At 44.5% G+C, this 20,943-nt stretch overlaps 1 protein-coding gene across 5 annotated transcripts in view; it reads left to right on the plus strand.

The window, feature by feature from the left end:
* The window catches only part of TENM4 (teneurin transmembrane protein 4), a 593,977-nt gene that overhangs the window by 473,550 nt on the left and 99,484 nt on the right, over nucleotides 1–20,943 (plus strand). For all 5 annotated transcript variants that reach the window (XM_021382894.1, XM_021382902.1, XM_021382887.1 and 2 more), the window contains one exon: nucleotides 12,044–12,190. In XM_021382894.1, coding sequence (XP_021238569.1) covers nucleotides 12,044–12,190 — 147 coding nt within the window. The remainder of the gene's footprint in view (nucleotides 1–12,043; nucleotides 12,191–20,943) is intronic.

Consider the following 20,943-nt stretch of genomic DNA (forward strand, 5'->3'; position numbering starts at 1 on the left):
TATTTGTGGGATTCCTCACTCTAAACATAAAGAGTCCTTGTTATCCTGGGAAAGGCCGGCACCGCAATGCAGTCAGCACTGAGATTTTAATGGTGCACACTGTCATTGTGTGTGGTGCTACCTTCCTATTGCAGTGCTGTCATGGGTTCACAATCGCTCTTTAATACTTAGAGTGCTGGAGCAGTTCTGTTTCTTTTCACTTCCCTTCCCTCCTCATCTTCTTGCATGGTAATTTAGCAACAGATTTATACATGGTCTCATACCTCCAACGATGTAAACTGTCCTATTTCCTACAGAATATTTCATTGATAAGTGTGTAGAACATAAGGGAGATTTGGCAAAGCCATAAATACCCAAGAAAATTGAACAGCTTTAGAAGGAGTAATAAGCGATATTGGCACAGATGAAAGGACATTGACTTGGAGTTACGTACATTACGTATGTGGAAAGCATTCCCTTGTCCTTGTGTAATTTCCCTGCATGACAACTTGTTCTGTTGATGGTAATTCCTTCTGTGTCTGTGTCATGGCCCGGTTTGCTCTAGCACTGACAAGCATAAAACCCCATTGCTGAAGTGACGCTTTTACAGTATTGCCATGTGTGCAGGTAACATGGTAGAAATGGATGATACCAGTAAAGCAGACTTCTTCCATTTCCTGTTGAGCATGTTTGAGAGTAAGAAATCCTTTTGTTTTGTAGGTCATAGGAGGCTCTTTCTTATGGTGTACAAGGGAACTGTGATCCCAGTGGATTAATTCTGTTTGCTCGTACAAAGAGTCATGTTACCAAATATACTAGCTTGATTGCTCGCATTCAGAGATTTCATTAGACAAACCCCAGTTAATTCCCAACCAGGAAATTGATGCAGAAGTGTGCATTCATCATCCTAACTCAGCAAACTTAGCACATCCAGGCATAAGAGTAGAACAGAAAGTTGATTATAGAACTGCAGGAAGCCTGAAACCCAGCAGAATGGTTCAATTGGTTTACTCTAATAATTTAAAGGAGAAAAGATCATTACAATAGAATATCATTACAAGACACCTATGTTGGGCTTTCCAGTATATTCCAAATTTGCTTCTAGTTAGAAACATTGAAAGAATTTGACTTTCTTCTATTCCAGCCCAAAACATACCAGCAGCATCCAGGGAGCACAGTGGGTTTTAGGAACATGGAGTTTAAAGGTGAAATCAACCCTCTCGTTGCATGCCCTGAAAGAGCAAGTCATAAACCAGCTCTGTGGCAGGCTATTGACTCACAAGAGACGCCACAGAAAATTCCCCGAGCACAATAAACAACTCCAGAGGTTGTCCAGGGCCTCAGATTCTATACAGCTGATGATATGGCCTGGAGAGTGCTCCAGGTGCTGTCGCAGAAGCACAAAGTGAGGCTTAGTGGGCCTACACTCAGCGGAGGTCTTGTACTGAGATTGAATCTGATGTGAATCTCTCTGCTTGATATTTTACCAGTAAGCAAGCCTTGATTCTTTGATTCCCATTAGGATTGTTTGGAAATAGGGGCAGAAAGGGGTTCCCTGTGTACATTCTTAGAGCAGAGCTGAGATACCCATTATCCTTGAACGGCCGGGACACGAGGCCTGAGCCATTGCTTGGAGTTCCATTGCTGCACCTGAACACTGTGGGGTCTCTCCAGAGCCCTAAGGGGCCAGCAGTGAACTCTCCAAATACACGCAGGTCCACCCAGCAGGTTTTCAAAGCACCTCAGTGCCTAATTCCCATTGATCTCTCCAAAAAAAATGCTTGCTCATCTCCTTTTGGAAATCTGGTCCTGGCACGTAGAACTGATGTATGCAATAACTGTGCCTAGACAGACAGACAGCCTGTCCTACATGGGCTTCTAGTTATGGTGCCATTAAGCTGCTTTTTGGTTTATTTAGCAAAACTCTGATTTTTGAGAAATCTGCCTCTTCCAATTTGCCTTTCATCAGTCTTCTTGCATAAACAGTCACACATGTTCTAAATAGCTGGAGTTGTAATCGTTGCCCTCTGGTTCTGCTCAAGCAGCTGGAATCCAGACAAAGCACATTGCAGGTGGATTCTGCTCTTTTTTTTCCCAGTTTTCTAACAAGTCGCTTGTGCCTTTTGAAGTAGTTTGGTCTATGTGCACCCAGCATAAAATAAGCCCACCTGCGTGGGGTGGCCTCAGCCCAATAGTAGATGCTCAGCTCTCTGCAGCACACCCCATACCAGAGCAGAAGCTGAGCTGGGCTGGACCTCTGGCACTCACCTTATCTGGATGGGACAGGCACCTCTGGGCAATAGAAAGCCGTACTTATAACTTTTAATGGAAAATGTGCTGCTTTGTTCCCATGTGATTTTGCGTAAGCTAGAGGTAGAATCACACTATCATAGAATCATAGAAGCGTTCGAGTTGGAAGGGACCTTTAAAGGTCACCTAGTCCAACTCCCCTGCAGTGAACAGAGAGAACAGGTAATCTGGCCTTGAGTAGTTTGACACCATGTTCGGCAGTGAGTATGAAGCAAGAACTTCAAAGACAGTCTTTTCCCTGCCCCTGTGGCATAAGCTTCAGCTGCCTTCACTATTTCACCAGTGAAAGGCTTCTGCCACCACTCCTTCAAATTTTCCCAATCTCAGTTTAGCTCCTTCCCAATATATTTCAGACAAAACTAACCCAGACAGCTCAAACTGGGGAAATGAGAGGACTTTCAGATGGAAAAATGGCAACATGAGCTTCCTCAGTGATGGATTTGCGGGGACAGTGGCTTCCAGTGATGGCATGGAGCTGAGTGCAGCACCTTTGGGCACAGAGGACACCGTGTTAAAGTAGCACAGCTCTTCATCCTTCCCATGGGTTTTCCAAAGGAGTTCCTGCAGATATAAGATATTTTAGTGTCAGAATAGCACATGAATGAGAACTACATGTTTAGAGAAGAAAGTCATGCTACAGCTGCATGGCCACATATGGAAAATTCCCATAGGAAGACTCTATTATTTTCTTATTAAAGGATAACATTGACACCTTACTGGCATGGTTGGCATTGGCAACTGCTTCCCTTATCTTTATCTGCACAGTGATAGCTGTCTGATAGCAGGTTGGGCTGCTGTGGATTTTAGTATCCCAGAGAGAAGTTCCCAAGTGGATGGTGATGCTGCACTTCCCGCATGGCAGCCACTCCACTAGTATGATTTGGGAATGTCATTCCCAATTCTCATAACTGCCCCTCAGTACAATCATAGAGTCATAGAATGGCTTAGGTTGGAAGGGACCTTAAAGATCATGTAGCTCCAGCGTCCCTGCCTTGGGCAGGGTTGCCACCCACTAGATCAGGCTGCCCAGGATCCCATCCAGCCTGGCCTTGAATAGTTCTGTGGCCTCTCCACTTACTTACCATTGTGCTTTGACCACTGACCTTCCCACCTGGAAGAAAATTGTTGTGAGGGCTGTGACTTCCCAGCTGGGCAGTCTACGTGAGTGAACAGAAAACAAAACTTTTCCTAAAGGTACCAAGGACACAACTGAGATAGAGGGAGCAGAGACGAGGCAAGCTTTACTTGAGCAAGGGAAATAACATTTAAACAGATAACAAAAGAGAGAAGAGCAAGACTTAGAGCCTCTCATTTATTAGCAAGGACCAGCTGCTGTTAGGAGAGTGAGTGCCGCCTGCTGGCATGCACAGGGCACACCCAGCCAGGACTCCTGGCTCCTGCTTGTGGCTTTGCCACCAGCTTTCTATTTGACCCCAGAAAATCAATCAGAAATTAGTTTTCCAAATGAATGTTCCATGGGAATTGGGCACATGACTGCTCCCACGGCATCTCAAACTTTCTTTTCTTGGCTGTATCCCTCCTTGGAATGAGTATATTAAGACCTGCCTACCTGGTAAAGCTGCCACGAGGTTAATTTAATGTTTGTAAAATAATTTGATCTTCGGGTAGAGGATGCTATGTAAATGCAGTATGTTCCCATTGGGAAGATCCAGAGAAAAGCCTCTGCTAAGGCCACAGGAAAACTGTGCATCTGTGTGCGGAAAAGTGTGAGGCAATCCGGTGAGGTGGAGCACTTCCAAATGACTCCTTTTCCTGACGAAAAGCAGTAAAACAGGGGTAGGCTGTTGCAAATGAGCAGACCATTAAAATATTCTGCCACGCACACATATATATATTTATACATATATATGCATATATATATATAAATAGATAAATATATATATTTAACTTTCCTGTTTCTCTTCCCGGTCTTAATGAGCAAAGGTGACTGGATGCCTAAACATAGCCTTCTTGAGCTCTTTGACTGAGGAGGGCTGTGCTCCACCCTTCTCCCTCTTTTCTCTCCTCATTATCAAGGTTTTTCTTTCCATATCACAGCGAACTCTCCTTTGCCTTTCTAGCACCTGCACAGTCTCGTAGTAAGCCGCAATGCACTTATTCAATCCTACCTTAAATGTCCTGTCTTTTATCTCCCAAGCTCACTATCTGGATAAGGTAGTGAAAGGTATGCTCTTCCTTCCTATTTTTCCTATTGTCTTTGTGGGTTTTTTGTTTGTTTTTTTTTTTTTTTAAATGCACCGTGAACATGCTGTGTTGAGGTTGCATCTCTTCCTCATCATCACCAAAATGCTCCCTAATGTCTGGAAGGGTGAACTTTCCAGTCATTTAGGTAGGAAGTACCTTTGTAAGTGCTGTGATGCTGTGTGAACATCCTATCAGTGTTCCTACCCTTCCCCTTGTCCCTGCCCTCCCCTCCAAATCATCTCTCATCCTCACCCCTACTACCCAGGTAAGGCAAGTCAGGAGGAGACAAACACATCAGGAGCCCTATACAGTGATGTGTTGTAATCAATTGTCTATGATCCATTTTGTAACAAGCAGGTGAGTGTGCTTTCTGTGTGAAGTCTTCATATTTTTGATCCATGACTGCCAAGTCTTACACGGGAACTTTGAATAATCATATATATATTTTAATGCAAAATGTTATGGCCTCAAAGCCTCTAGGTAGACAAATCAACAAGTTCTATTCAAATTAGTGATGCTCCATCAATTTACCATATAAAGAAATCCTCCCCTGTGTTCCTATTTTTGAAAAGTAAAGCAAGCTTAGGACCCAGGTCTCTTCTCAGTGGCATGGATACGGTATTGAACTGCTATGGCTATGGAACAGATGTAATCTGAGATCTTAAAAAAGTCTCAGTTGTCCGTTAATCAGAACAAGGTAAATGAATGTAGGACTTTTAAGTAAAAATAGTTCCACGATACACTTAGCTTTCAAAAATATTGAAATAGTACGCATCTAGTGAAATGCAACAATCTGACAGTAAATATGATTGGGTTGGACACCAATACCCTTCTACATGGCTGATTTGACACTAACAGCAACACAGTGCTGACACCACACAGCATCATATGTTTGCTGGTTAAACAAACCAAAAAATCAGGTTGAACAAATCAGTTTCTTCCATAGCGTTACTCTCCTTTTCAGGTTGTGAGCAATCAGGAATAGCAGCTGAGAGAAGCTGATGAAAAAGGACAGATATGCCAAAATATTTGTCCGGTGAACAGTTAAAATCTGCCATGTAAAGCTCTTATTGTGAGACAAGCAACGTGGTTGTCCTACTGAGTTCACTTCTCCGGATGAATTTACAATCTGATGTCTCATTGCAGCTTCAAAGAAGTTTCAGGTACAATTGCAAACAGGGAAAAACATTGAGCAGACAAATATTAATGGTAAGGGAATGTCCACAGTTTAATTAATGAAACTTTTGTCTTCAGCCTAATGCACAGCAAACAGCAATTTTCCTTGAACCACTGTTTATAGATCAGTGGATTATTCAGTGCTAGTTTTTTCTCATTGCTTAGCATCAGTAAAACGTGCTTGACTTAAACCAGGTGAAAAATGATATTCTCCTTCCTAGGTCAAGGAAACAGGGGCACTTTCTGTACTCCTACGGAGGAACGGTGACATTCGTAGAGGAAGGTGTAGGTCAGTACTGGGCAGTGTGAGCAGAACCTCCTGTTGATGTTCCACATCTCAGAGTTTTGCATCTCAAAACCCCAGGAGTCCTCCTTTTCATCTCAACTTGTATTGGAGGGGGCTGGGTCAGAGGGTAAGCACCAGGAGGGCAGAACAGATGAGTAACCAGTCTGTAGAGCTTGTGCCCAGGGATCTTCAGTACTCATTTGCCCATTCGGTAGCTTGGTATTTTTTCAGTAAGTCTTGTGTAGCTGTCGCTTCTCCTCTAGATAGCGTTTCAACTCACCTTTACACCCAAGAATAAAGACACGTTGTATTTAGTGAGTGCTGCAAGTGGGCAGCAGCTTCGGCAACATGCTACGAACGACGATCGTATCTTACAGTACATGGCCTCTTTTGGAAAGATTAGCAACAGCTGAAACATTGAAAGTGCATGCTTTTTACTTGGCTAACTTCATGGCGTGCATTTTTCAAATCTATATTACTCATGCTCTTTTGGCTTTCTTAATTATTAACATCTTTTGGGTTGAAATCCCTTCCCAGTAATCCTGTGTTGTCAAGGTTGAGCCTGATTTACTGCTGGGTCTTTCCTACAGCTTTACAATAAACCAGTAAATCAGACAAGATGCAGAATTGTTTCTAAGTTGGAGGGCAAGTTTCAAGAGCAAACATCCGTGCGATTAAGCCAAAGAAGCTACAACTAGGACTGGAATAGAGTGCTCCAGTCTAAGGCTTAATTAACAACATTAATGCTTAAAGTGAAAATAGGTACCTAATATTAAAGATGTATGGTTTTAGAGAGAGCTCCTCCATCCAGAATACGACTGGAACTGCCAAAACACCCGTATATTTAATTACGATTGCTGTCGATGCGTTGTCACGCTCAAGAAGTAACTGCATTAATGCTGTAGTGAGGCGCATAACAGCTAGTCTGAAAGGCAAGGATTCTGAACAGCCGCCTCCATCTGAATTCAGGGATGACTGCAAGGTCACTTCTTTGTTCTGAGAAGCAGTGAGAAGCCACGGTCAGTTCCTCCATTTCTGCAGTTGGAAACAACAGGAGCTCCGGCAGGTCACTTCTTCGTCTTTCAGGAGCCATCTTATTAAAGGTTTCTTGATACCCACCAGCTTAGGAGTTGAGTGTTTTTCAGGACACTGCTAGGTTTTCATAATCTATAGAGATCCCTTGATGTTTTGCTCATCCCCTTCAGTTCCACAGAACTTAGAATCCTAAAATCATTACGGTTGGATCGCTAAGATCACCTAGACCAACCATAACCACCTTCTGCAGGTATCTGACTGATGTTTGTTCTCTCGAGCTGCAGGTGTTTGCATCTTCATGTGTTCCATTCAGCCAGGTCCCCTCATTTCAGAGCCACTAACCTTCTGAGACTTGCTAGAAGATGCATTAGTGCTTTCTTACTGGTGAGAGAGGACTGGCAAAAGTAATAAAATTGTCATTATCAAGACTTTAAGATCAGAAGTAGGAAAGTCTTGTCTTTTAAGTCCAATTTCAAGTGGCAATGAGCCTTAGCATGAAAAAAATTCCCATTAAACATTGTTTTTAATTGTACTAATTAGAGAAGGCCTTAACTGTACAGTTCATTAAGAGCAGGCTGTTTTACCACCAGTCTTAATCTTAAAAGTGGCACCGTCATTTCTTACTCTAGTGACGGTCTCCTTTGACACGTTTTTCTTGGCTGGTTCAAAATTTGTCCACGCTTTGCAATGCTTCCCTGCTCTGTATTCTCTCCTGCGTGGCAGACCTGACGTCTTCGTGAATGTCTCACAGTATCTGCAGTGCTTTCGTGTGCTTCAGTTAGAAAGTCACATAAAGGGCTTCCTCCCCCTGAGAAAGCCCTATTCATGTCTTTAATGATCTTCATCACCCAAATACAGTTAACAGACACAAACAGGAGTACTGGATCATCAGTGACTCTAGCTATGAGAAGTCAGAGCTGCAAGATTGTTGTAGAATCATAGAATCGTTTGAGTTGAAAGGAACCCTAGAAGATCATGCATGGTGCTATAAATCTGGGAAGGCTGGGCCACCCTGCTGTGTTGCTGTGAAGCACTTTGGAGATACGATGACCTTTTTCCTTTATTACCCTGCACGGGTGAAATGGATAAACTTAATTTGTGTCCCCTTTTCTACAAGTGCTTTGAAGGGCATTGTTTGTGGAATGCAGAACATTGTATGTTCCTACCTCTGTAGCGGTAGCGATGGTCAAGTTTGTATGCAGCAGAACTCTTTAGAAATGGTAATACTTTCCAAGTCCATTCTGCTAGATGTGTTGACCTGCATATCGATATTATCTGCTAACTTGCTGACACTAGGAGTCCTCTGACAGCACTGTTAAATTGTGTTGTTTTCTATTAATGATTTCTGTTGTCATCACTTATGAAAACTGTTTACTCTCTATACTACCACATAGGACAGGTACAATTTAGTCTTCACAGCACTGATACTTTGCTGTAACTTTTGTGTTCATGGACCTGTGAAGAAGAGGTCATTTCAATGGGGAAGAACTGTCTCTGACTCCTTGGAAGAGATTTTTCTCATTAGGAACTGAAGTTGTGTCTCTTTTTGATGGGGGGAGGCAAACTTGCTCACTAGACTGGGAAGACAGCAAGGCAGTGGGTAATGACATTTCAGAGGGTCATCCCACAGTAGGTGCCTGCAGCTTGTATCTCAGCCAGTGTCTCTGGATTCCCTTAACAGTCAAGGAGGAGGACTGGGCACTTTGTGAAGATGTGATCTTCCAAGATACTCTCTCCTTTCTTTCCTCTCCTGAATGGTGTGTTCCCTCTGTCTGCCTTCTGACATGGTTGACTTAATTTCTCTGAGCCCAGCTGAAGAAATTTCACAGGAAATCATGGAAGTCCTTACAAATAGTCCCAAACCCATTCCATACATGGACGAAGGCAACCCCATTATACGAAACTGTATATAAATGTACCAAGCTCCATAGGTATATCAGTGAGGCTTCTTTGCCTCAATCGTCCTATTGGGAGGTTATTCCAAAACTTTATTCCTTTGATCCTGACAAATGTGGTTGGTTTTTTTCCCTTTCTAATTTCCAGCCAGAAATTATTCATGCTTGGTTGAGGTCCATTTGTTCTTATGCCAGCATTATTCTCTTTAGCTTAAATAGCTGTTTTCCTTCTCACTGTTTATCTGTTTCATGAATTTGTGGAAAACAATCATAATCTTTCCAGCTTTTGCTGTGCTAGAGTGTACAAATCAAACTCATTTCCTCAGAGGCAGGAGATGCCTCTATACTAATTATATCAGCCATTTTCTGCTGCTGCAAAACCTCCCCTCCCTAAGCGTGGGAAAGTGGAGGACATTCAGTAGCCCAACATTAACTCCTCATTTATATAGTTATTTTTTTTTTACCAATACCTGCTGGATACTTGTCACATGAGATATCTGAAGATCATTTATTTGTGGGTTTTTTTTTTTCTGTCTCACAGAAAGCAATCAGTTAGTACAGTACTTTTTCTGTCTAATTAAGTTAGATGTGGTACTAAGGACCATGGCTTAGTGGGCAGCACTGGTGGATGGTTGGACTGGATGATCTTGGAGCTCTTTTCCAGCCTTAATGATTCTGTGATTCTATGATTCTTTCTTTTGAAATCGTCCTTCCAAAAATTAAGAAATGCAAAATATGCTTAAAATAAAGAAGCTAAAATAAATTCCCTCTTTTCCCTCTGAATGTTCATCGCTGTCCTAACTTAAACTATTTGCAGCATTTGGATCTTCTCCTGTATAATGTGAAACTGAACTGTCATGTCTTCTTTTGTATTTAGCTCCAAGCAAGAATTTCTAAAACTCATCTTCTTCCCGCTCCACAGACTATACCTTACTTGCTGGGTTAAAAGTCTGGTGGTATCCAGCCTTTCTCCTCTCATACTTCTAGAGTGGTCTCTTCAATTTCTCATTGCCCAGCTCTCTTGGATTCTCGCTTCACTCCTGTCCCAGGCAACACTACCGCCCCTTTTCAAGGAGTGTCCTGCTCGGTCTCTGCAGTGGCAAGACAAAAAAGAATTTTTAAGATAGGTTATGGAGAGTCCTAGTGCTGCAGTAAAGCAGTGAATCATGAAGTGTGCTCAATGATGATGCAATATTGTCATTGCAGAACTGCGCTGCCAACTCCTGAAGTCATGCAGAACACACCTGAAGTTATTTCTTCAGCTTTCTTCAGAGGCTTTTTGTCTAGACACGTTTAATCAGATTTATAAAGAGGGGGGAAATTGCACATCCCTACTGTCAGGATGGTCCCATCCAAATGGAATTTATCTGCTCCAAAGTGAGATCACCCACCTACCTAAATAACTTTAGCAAGTCCTTTTAACAGGTAATGTGATTCTTCCTCTCATATTCCAAAACAGCTGAATGCTTGCAGCTCGTGCTAAAAGTAAAGGGAACAAACTAATAAATTAGCCCTAGCATGGAAAGAATCACATTAAATGCTTAAAAGTTTGGCACTGTTGTAACTGAAGGCACAGTATTAAAGTGGAGAACTCCAAGGAACCTTGCCTATCAGCAGCTCGTCTGTAGTGTATAAATAGTAATATAATGTATAAATAATGAAGTACACCCACGCAAGCATGCTCACACATGCACACAAGTGGTGTGCCCCACCTCGCACACATACAGCACACGTTTCAAAAGGTTAGAAATCCTTCAGATATGTTTGTAAATGCAAAATTTAAGATCTGCTTAAAGGGCTTCTCCCTCCCCACTTTGTTCCTTATTCCACTTGGTCCTTGTTAATCTGTAACCTGTTTAGGAAAGGAAATTTGGCAAAGATGTAAACATTTTGTTAGTGAAGAGGCATTTCCATACTGTATTTCCCCGGTGCAGGATGCTCAAGCGCTTCCTCAGGCAGCCTCTCATTAACGGAGCGATGGGGTCAACCAAGTGTTACCACCGTGCACACCTTTCAGTGCTCTTCCCCACTGTGTCCTTTAGGTCAGGGTACGTGCATCACTTGTGCAGTTCCACAAACAAGCCCATCCTGCAAAGCTGAGGGCATGAAGGAACTCAGATTACGTGAAAGGGTTTCACAACACGTGTATGAGCAGAGAGGGCTTTAAAATAGAGCTCAGGAGGCCTCAGTTGTGTTCCTGCTTTAATCAGTCCTGCTGGGTGACCTCGGCAGTCACTTCAGTGCTTCAGTTTCCTAATCTGTAAAATGCAGCTAGCGTTTCTGGCTGCTTCTCACAAAAGATATTTGAGCTCTGCAGGTAAAAAGCCCCTAGAACTGTGTAGGCTAAGCAGCCTCCCTCGCTTGGCTGCTTACTGGGGAAATTGCTCTGTTATTTTCCCCCCAAAAATAAAGGATGGAAATCTCAGTAGGTGGCCATCGGATGCGAAAATCAAACCCTAGTAAGCAGACAGGAAGCATTGGGCTCACCCCCCCCCCCGAGTTTAATCACGTGTAATAGGAACATCTGCCTCTGCTGGAGTCTCTTTTTAGTCAGCAGAGAGAAACAGACATTTCCCGAGCATGTTTCAGTGTGGGCACCAAACCTACGTGAGAGGCTTCCACCATGGGAGAGGTTCCTCTGCTGCTGAGTTATAGGGCAGTTCTAACACGGTCAGATGAACCCTTCTCAAAATGACTCTAATAGAGAAATTGTGTGTTCTCCAAAGATTTACTAATGTAGAAAGTGCCTCCCTTTTCAGTCTAGCTTTGAATAAGATCTCAGTCTTGCTGAGAACTTTTATCCTGTTAAGTGTTAGGAAATTTAACCTCACGTGTAACTTAGGCAACCCTAAATCTCGGTCTTACAAAGCAAAGGCTTTGAGAGGCTCAGGTGGAAGAGCGGGCTTTGCAACCAACAAAGTAGGGACATCACAGCACGTCCCCAAATTCACTCCTGCATCGGTGCCATCAGTGAGGCTGTGCACTGGGGAGCCCGTATGGGCCCGTTCTAACTCCAAACTGAGACAATGGGAAGACATCAAGTGGGATTGGAGAACTGAGCCAAAAGCAAAGGGAAGTGGCTGTTTACCAGCTCTTTTCCAGGCTGCGTTGCTCTGCCTTTGCGGTGTGTCTGAACGCGTGGCTGTTTGCCTTGCAGAGGGATGCCCTGGCTTGTGCAATGGGAACGGCAGATGCACTCTGGACATGAACGGCTGGCACTGCGTCTGCCAGCTGGGCTGGAGAGGAGCGGGCTGCGATACTTCCATGGAGACGGCATGCGGCGACGGGAAGGACAACGATGGAGGTAGGACCCGAGCGCGTGTGGCACGGCAGCGAAGCCTGCCAGGCTGGCTCAGCCCGAGTGGAGTCCAGTCCAAAAATCCAAATGGACTTGGGGTGCCAGGCTTGAAGAGGAAGGTTTATTTACCCCCAGATCAAGTCCATATGCCAGGGAGCAGGCAGAGGCCGTGCACTCACCGTGCCACCCCACCCAGCTGCGTGGTTCGGCAGTGACACGGTGGGACCATCTCAGACTGCAGATGTCCCCGACTGCTCCAACCTTGGCCTCACTGCCTGAGGTTTTCATCAAGGCTCCTCGGTAGGTCACTACTGACTTGGGACGAATGTTTTGCAGTAACCGAGAGGCTTCGGTGACTGATCCCCATGCCCACAAGCCATCCAATCCCTCTTGAACCATGTTTTATTGATTACAGTTCCATATGTAGTGATGTCAGGCATGTGAATAATAGCTCCGCGTAATGCAAGCTTAATATTCAGAGTTATCTCATTACAAAGGAAACCCTGGTGCAGTGTGAAGGTTTGAATTAGAGGGCAGGAGATGAGATATTAAATTTAAGGCGTAAGGAAGGCCGCATAATTTGTTTTGTTGTCACTCAGCAAAAGGCTTTGTAAACCACAAGTCTGGACCAGGACCCAGACTGTGAAGCAGAGATTGTATTTTGCAAGTTTCTTTTTTATCATATTCACAAGAACAGTGCAGCTAAAAAAAAAAAAAATAGGCAGCCAAGACTGTGATTATCTGCTTCACAGCAACTGGGATGTTGATTGAATATTTAAAATACTTTTGCACATCTGGCACGGCAAACGGACCAAATTATCCCTTTGGAAAAGATGGAAAAATTTGGAGAGCCATATGAAGAGCATACACAGTGAAACAAAAGTCTCTTCTTGCCTCGCATGAAACTGAGTGTCTCCATACTCTCCTATGTACAGAATTCTCAAGGCAGCAGTGAAGTTCACTATGTCAGATGATGTGTAAAAATATGGCACATAGAGCCAAGAACAACCCCAGTTTCCCTGGAAAAAATAGCCAGCAGAGTAATCCAGGCTAACAAACAAGGTAGACCACATCTGCTTAACATCAAAAAGAGCACGACCAGGCTCTGAGCAGGTTGGTGAAACGCTGTCTCCTCGTATCTCCTGGTTCAAGGCACTAACCTCGCAGTGGGGTTGCCCATTAAACAAGCAGTTTGTGGTCTCACCAGCAGATGTTGGTAAGACAAAAGGCGTGGAGATGTTTACAAGTTAGTGCACGTCAGCTGCTATTCTGCATTTGGTGAGCTTGTGTGAAACGTGGGCTACAGCAAAGCAGCAAAGTAACTAACAGGTTGTAAGTTATTACCTTGGGCCAGCTTATGCATGTGTCAGAGCATAAACAAGAGTTGACCTTACTCTTGATATACTAAAAAAATCTCATGTGCATGGACACTGTACATTACAGCTTACAGATAACCACGTAACACACTATGCTATTTCCTTTGATTTTGCTACTGCTAATGATTCCTGTCAGCTGGAAAGTGGAAGAGGTATACATTTACCTTCTTGACCTGATGTGTAGAGATTTTTGGGGATCATTTGTGGGTTGAAATTTAGAACTTCAGCTCCTGAGATCAGTAGTGGTGAGGAATTTCTGCTATGAAGCTCGAGTTCCTTGTTCAGTGCAGGGATTTGAATCGGTTTGCCTGGAGTGAGGAGTGAAGGCTGATCGTGGAGCTGTGTCCCAGCTGCCATACTGACCTCAGCATAGCGAGAGAGCTGGAGATAGCTGTATAACACAGAATAATTTAGGTTTGAAGGGACCACCAGCAGACATCTAGATCAAGCCCCTGGTCAGAGCAGGTCCAGTTGGTCAGGGCCGTGTCCAGTCAATTCTTGAACAACTCCAAGGACAGAGATTCCACTTCTTTGGGCAACCTGCCCCAGTATATGACCACCCTCACGGTCAACATTTCCCTTGTAATCACTAATTAGAATTTCTCGTGTTCCAACTTAATGTCTGCTGCCTCTTGTCCTGAGTCATCCTGGAGTACCTCAGCTGGCTTCTAGTTTCTCCGTCACAACAGCTTAGACCTCCTGAGCAGCATAAATACGTCTCCTGTGTGACAGCTGCCTTTGGGTTTCTCAGCCATCCCGAGGCAATCCAGTGACTGCGCACACCTGTGTTTAGGAAGTAGAATTGAGTCTGTATTCATTGCAAACACTTAATCACCAAAGAGATCATACAACTGCAGTGTTTTCCAGAGCACTGAAAAGAGGCAGGCAGTGCAGCCCCTTGAAAGAACAGGCAGTGAGGGTATAGACACACAAAGAGCCCTTTCCCTTTTTGGAGGTTCTGTCACAATATCTCGAGTGACGCTTGCTCAGGGCTGGAGCAGGGTGTTTTATTTGGCTGTTCACCATAAAGGGTTTCAGGGCTATTGCTGAACTTATCTTTGCATGCAGGCAATGGAGATGGCAGTCATTTCATGCAGCTTTAGAAGTCAGACATCCAGGCTGGTCACCGTGCATGCTACCGGTGGAGAGAAACAGGTTTACAGCATCATCTCTCTGAGCTGTTTCAGATATCACCTACCTTTGCTTGATGAACGCTGCCCTTCAAGTCATTTTCCACTAAAAACAGAGTCACTTGAGGGTGAAGAGCACAGTGGTTTTTCAGAAGAGCAATGTGAGGCCGTTCGCATCTTAATGCGGCCTTTCACTCTGCCTGAGCTCATCGGGAGCCTGTCCCACCTTGTGGTATCGTGTGTCTGCTAATCAGGATCCCTGCAGCAGGAAATACCTCAGGATAATGGGAGCTGAAGTCAGAATCTTTTTCATCACATCCCTGCCTAATCACACCCTGAGGGAGATGGGTACCAAATTACAGGGCACGCTGGCCTCTTAAATCTGGAGGCTGCTCAGATGAACAATAACAAGCAAAGCAGAAGTCGCTCAGAGAGAAACTCAGTGAAGTGTAATCTCTGCTCAGGTTAAAACAAGGTGTCTGGGAGAGCAGTTCCCTCTCCACGCTCAAGTGTCATTTGTCAAACCTGACACTTAGGTTTCACACCCAGGCCTACTTTATTTACACTTACAAACATGAAGTCCATCAGCTTGAAAGGAGTTGTGGCGAGTAAGGGAGAGCAGGCAATCATCCAGTACCAGTCAAGGGAAAACAGTGCAGTGACAGAGCTGTAACACTCTGTGTAAAAGACTTGGATTTTCAGCATTTGACCTCAGAAGGTACTGCCTGTATCGCAGCAAATAAGAGATGTTTCCTTAAGATGGGGCCCAGAAAGGTGCTTCTTGTCCCTCTTTGGTTGAAAATAGCCTCTATTCGTGGCTGCAGACTCCCAGTAGATAGTCCTGAGAGCAGTGGTCCTGAAGGCAGCCCTGTCTCACCCCGCACAGAGTGCTCTGTCATGTACTTGAAGAGTAAAAAGTTCGAAGGTTTAAAGGACCGTGGACATTAACTCCTGTGACAAGTCCTAGAAGTGGAGTTAATGGCTCTTGACTAAGTACTGAGAGCAGGCAGATTTTCTATAGGCTACATATGGGCTCCATTGCACATGTAGACTCCTCCATCAGGAACAGGGTATATAGAATAACAGAGGGAACGAAGAGAGGGTATTGTTCACAAGCTCGTAGATATACCAGTGAGAAGTAAAGCTGTGTTAACTGTCTTTGCTTCAGAGAGATCATCAGTGTGACTCTCTCCATACTCAGAGGATTGCCCAGTTCACAATTTCATTGTCTGGATACACTCCACTGTCCTGAAACCATGAGGGATTTACAAAGGTAACTTTGTTTGAGAGTTTAGAGCCTGCTGGCTTTCTCAAAGTGGAACTGACTGCATCCATCCTATCTGACTTCCAGAAACCTCCTCTACTTCTGCAAGAACTGGCATAGTGAAGCTTCTACCCCTCAGCTCTTATCTTATTCTTCACGACTACATGCCATGCATTCAGCTGAGCACAAACACAGGGTTCCAGTGTACACGTGGCCCTGTGTGCCCTTAGCAGGTTCAGTTCTGTGCTCCACCAGATGCTAAGAGCTCAGAGGGGGAGCAACTCTCATGCTTTCCTTACCTCTGTCCTCCTAACAGTTGTGTTCAAACCCAAGTCAGAGCAGCCCAGCTGCTTCATGTGGTATTTTTGCCTTTTTTTGCTGCCTTGAGTATTACCTATTGCTGCCGCTCTCATTTCAGGAACTATGTAATTCTGCTATAACCAGACTTGAATTACCAGGAGAGAGTTATGTGATATGTCTCAGATCTGTTTGTTTTACTGCATCGCAGTCCATTTGTGTAACTCCACAGAGTAATGCTTCGTGCCTTGCTTGCCCCACACAAGGATCAGGTAGTGCTTGTAGTAAGGTGGAGACTTGCATAATGCTTTGGGATGGCAACGTTTCAAATTTTTTGGCAAGAGAAATTTTGGCACTGCGCGCTGGCCTTCTTAACACCCATGTGCCCACCATCTGTCCACCACATGCCAAATAACGTGTTAGAGAGCTGGCAGGAGCCTGCACTGCTCTCTGCCAGTGTGTAGGGTTACACCTGAAAGCAGTGGCAGGGTTGTAGAGGGAATTGAATAGGATCCAAGAGAACCCCAGAACGCGAATCTTTATATATGCAAATGCACGAGCTGCAGACGAGGTGATGGGATGCTTTCAGATTTCTTTTTCCTTTTGCACACTGTTACGAACCTTTACTTCATGCCAGCCAGGCTTTTATATCACAAGAAGATCGTCTCCTGGGCATGCTATGGGAGCTGTCTGCTTCCTCGAAACCATAAAAAATGATGCATTAATGCACGAGCTACATTTACCGAGGGAAGTGTTGAGATCTGAACGCACCTGGGAAAACAGCCACGGTAAATTAGCATTTACCATCACCGATAGATCCAGTCAAACAACAGGGTCATCTCGGAGGGACCACAAAGCACTTCTAAAAAGATGAGAAAGCTTGCTGTACCTAAAGAGATCGGCTAGGTGATATCACCTAGCTTCTCATCCTCTATTTTATGGTGACTGTTAATCAACCTTTCCTCAAACAAGGGAACAGCATGACGGGTTCACATGTTCAGGTTTCAGCAGCTCGCCGATCCTCCGTTGGGCGGTAACACTTGTGTATCACCTGCTGCTGGTTGTTAGCACTGGGGCTTTCGGGAGAGCGGTGTGAACCTGGGCACTGCAGCATCCAGAAGCACGTTGTGCTGTTAGCGAGGATGGTGTGCTGTGAAGTGAGTGCGTAGCAGTGGCTGCGGCTTGTCTTGGCAGCTTGGGAGAGTTCCCACTCCTTTTAACTGTTCCTTAATGAAATTCCTTTGATTAAGGAAGCAGAAACACTGAAAACGTCCGCTTTTTCAAAATAAATGTTTCGTTTTCTGCTGAGATGAAGAAAATTACAGATAGGAAGGAAAACCTGCTGGTATGCAAGATGTAACAAGAGCTGATGTGAACCGTTTTCAGACAAGACAAGCCCGAACGTGCATTTCACAAGGCCCTTCTGCAATAAACTTAGAAGAGCTCAGGCACCTATTCTGAAAGAAGTTCAAAAAAGCCCTGCCAGACCTGCTTTAGCACTTGAGGCAAACTCTTGCCTCCTCTTTGGGGCAGAAATTCCCCTTAGAAACCTGAGGGTTTGCCCTTAAGTGTGTCAGGTCACATACTGTCATGGGTGCATAGAATGCATGGCTTCTTTCCTTTTGATGAGGACCGGAAAACCATGCCTATATCTGAGTGATCTGAGGCTACTTTCCAAGGTGTGCCAAGGTGGTTTCTTGAATTGCCTTGGAATCAGTCAACAGAATGTGTTAGGATGAGCTTTTCAGCATTGGCTTAACACTTACAGCACGTTCTAGAAATCCGAGAGACCTTGGTGCAAGGAGATCTCAGCTAAGAGTACTTCATCTGCTGAGGGTCTGAACCCATTGCTCAGAGTCCCTTTTTCTCAGAGGTGCATTGGCTCCTGAAGGATGCAGCTTCAGGTACAGCATTGCTTGGCTATTGATCACACTTCCTCCTCTTGGAAGGGCTCTCACATCCCTTCAGCATCTTCTTGAATTTCACTCCAAACGTAGATTGCTTGGTTTCTGTGTTGCTTTTAGAGCTGTATCAGGGGTGGATCAGAGGGGTGTGAGGAAAAGGCTCTGCTCCAGAGGGCAGTGGGCATGGCCCCGAGCTACTGGAGCTCAGGGAGCACTGGGACACTGCCCTCAGACATCGGGTTTGGGTTTGGGTGGTGCTGTGTGGGGCCAGGGATTGGCCTCAGTGATTGTTGTGGGTCCCTTCCAACTCATGATTCTGTGCAGTGGGTAACTCCCCTTGCTAAAAGCCTGTCTAGAGAAGGGAAATCCCATGAAGCCAGCTGCAGTGACACAGAGATGGTGATCTGGGAGATTCTGTAAACTTGTAGACTCTAACCACATTATTATAGGCCTGGTCTATGATCAGCTTGTAGTGATTTTCATGTGTTTTCTGTCATTTCCTCCTTCCGCTCCATTCCCTTCTGTTTTTTTTCAGATGTTTTTCAAACAAGAACATAGTGCTGGATTAGGATGGACTTTCTGCATTATACTTACGTTTTCTGTAGTGCCTGGCACTGCAGGGCTCTGTTTCTGCACTAAAGCCCAAGGAGTGCTGCAGTACAAATACATGATTGCTATTACATATGACTAGATGATTTTGAACCTGCAAATATTAGGGAAAGATGTGAGGGCAATTCCTTTCCGAGGGAGCCAGCAATCTAATTCATCTTGGATTCAGCCAGTGAGAACCTTATTCAAACAAGATTGAAATGGAGGAGGTGGAATAGAAAGAGCTAAGAGAACAGTAATATCTAACGTGATCACAGAGCCATTGCTGTTGTTCCTTATGTTTGTGTTGTGTTTCCTTTTGATTCCTCACAGTGGGCCCAAAAGCCACACCTCTGTTGCTGAATAGGTAAAATTGTTCTCTGCAAAGCTCAAGAGGAAAACTTATTAATTCCCCAGATCCAGGAGAAGTAAATTAAGCGTCAGTCCTCAGCTCAGGGCAGAGTGTCATTGAACCCAAGCATTCACATGAACAATAACTTGTGTTTTCTGCAGAAATGCTGAGACATTGCTTTCGTCTCTGTTTTGAGAGAGTTCAGACAGATGCTGGAAAGGTAAAATCTGATTTGCTTAAGGGTGAGGATACCACACTGTGTTAACTCTACATCTGAATGCCTTCATTTTAAACCCTCCCCGTACAAACTCTCCTGTTAATGCACCCAAGAGCATCACAGAGTGATACAGTGTCCCCATGAAAGGTGATCCTGTTGTCTGTGAATGACACAGAAAGGAGAGTGAAAGGCAAGAACTGGATGAGGTGAGAGCCACAATTATGGGTATCATCAGTGCATCTTACGCTTTCACTGGCAATGAAAATATTGCTGAAAGGCATTGTATTTTTACTGTTCTTTTCTTTCTACTCTTACTTTGCCTAGGACAGCGTCTCTCTGAGCTCTTCTGACTGCCATCATGGCAAAAACTCTCATCCTCTTCAGATGGAGCAATACTTGAGTTTGTCATGTACGCTCTATGTACCAACAGGTCTGTCCCTACCTGTGGCCTGCCTGTTCCATCCTGACACTTGACATGCAGCACCTGTCAGAGCTGGCTTAAACACGTAATAACACTCCTGGATGAAAGTTATTTGCATTCCGTTGTTGATGTTAGCATGACAGATTTTTGTTGCAGCATCCATAACTCTGTAGAAATGCTCCATTATTCAATCTCAGCGAGCTAAGACGCTGCCCATTAAATCAGCCAACACAATTGTGGGGCCATGAAAAGTCACAGCTAATTTGAAATTTTATTAGTTCTCAGCTGATCTTGTTTACTGCAAAAGCAGTCTCTCAAAACCAGTCCTTTACTTCTGTGTGAAACTCCGCTCCTGGATGCTGCGTTGGCACTGCATGGTGGTGGTGGAGGGCCTTGGAACCCACACTCCTGTGGGATTTGTGAGCACTTTGCAGCCAGCAAGAGCAGCAGCAGCCCATGGAACACAGGGGTAGTGGCCTTTTTCTGCCAGAGAGTTCTTATTTTGCACACTAATAGTGGCTGTGACCATGACAATTAGTATTTCTTCTGAAGAAGAAGTATGTCATGTAGTTCAGAGGTAAGCCAGAATATCTGCCTCTCCTAATAAGCAGAGGAGCTCAGCGGGCACACTCTTTTTCCTATCAGTTAATGGCTGGGCTTGTGTCCTTGGTTCTTAATCCACTCCTAGCAAAGGAGGCTTTAGGGGAAGCCTAAAGTCTGGACATGAGAAATTGCATACAAGAAAGACAGTCACAAAACTGCTTTAGTTACTTCTCTGCCTGCCCCTTGCTTCATGTCCCATGCAGCCAGCCACCTGGGAGATGTGGTGCTTGCCATACAAACCTTGTTTCTACCATAACACATCTGGAATTGACTGAGTTTATTTCTCGGTGGTTTGGGTTTGTTTTTTTTTTGGCTTGGATCCATCAGCTCGTTGTGTGGTGGATACCGAAGAGCAGGAGACACTTCCCTCCAGGGCACCTGAATCTCCCATGAGGCACAGCCCTGACTTTCCACACCAACCCCAGCAGCTCCAGATTTTCAAAACTGCCTAATTGCTTTAGGTGGCTCTTGAAACATCACGAAGGGCATGGTATTCAGAAAGTCATGGGCCACAAGCAATGACTGAAAGCCGGGTAATTTTAGGTCATCTTACATTTGGTGTCCAGATGGGTATTTTTAGAAGGCAGTTGTGACACTGAGAAACTTG

Source organism: Numida meleagris, chromosome 1, assembly GCF_002078875.1.
Source record: "Numida meleagris isolate 19003 breed g44 Domestic line chromosome 1, NumMel1.0, whole genome shotgun sequence".
Lineage (NCBI taxonomy): Eukaryota > Metazoa > Chordata > Aves > Galliformes > Numididae > Numida > Numida meleagris.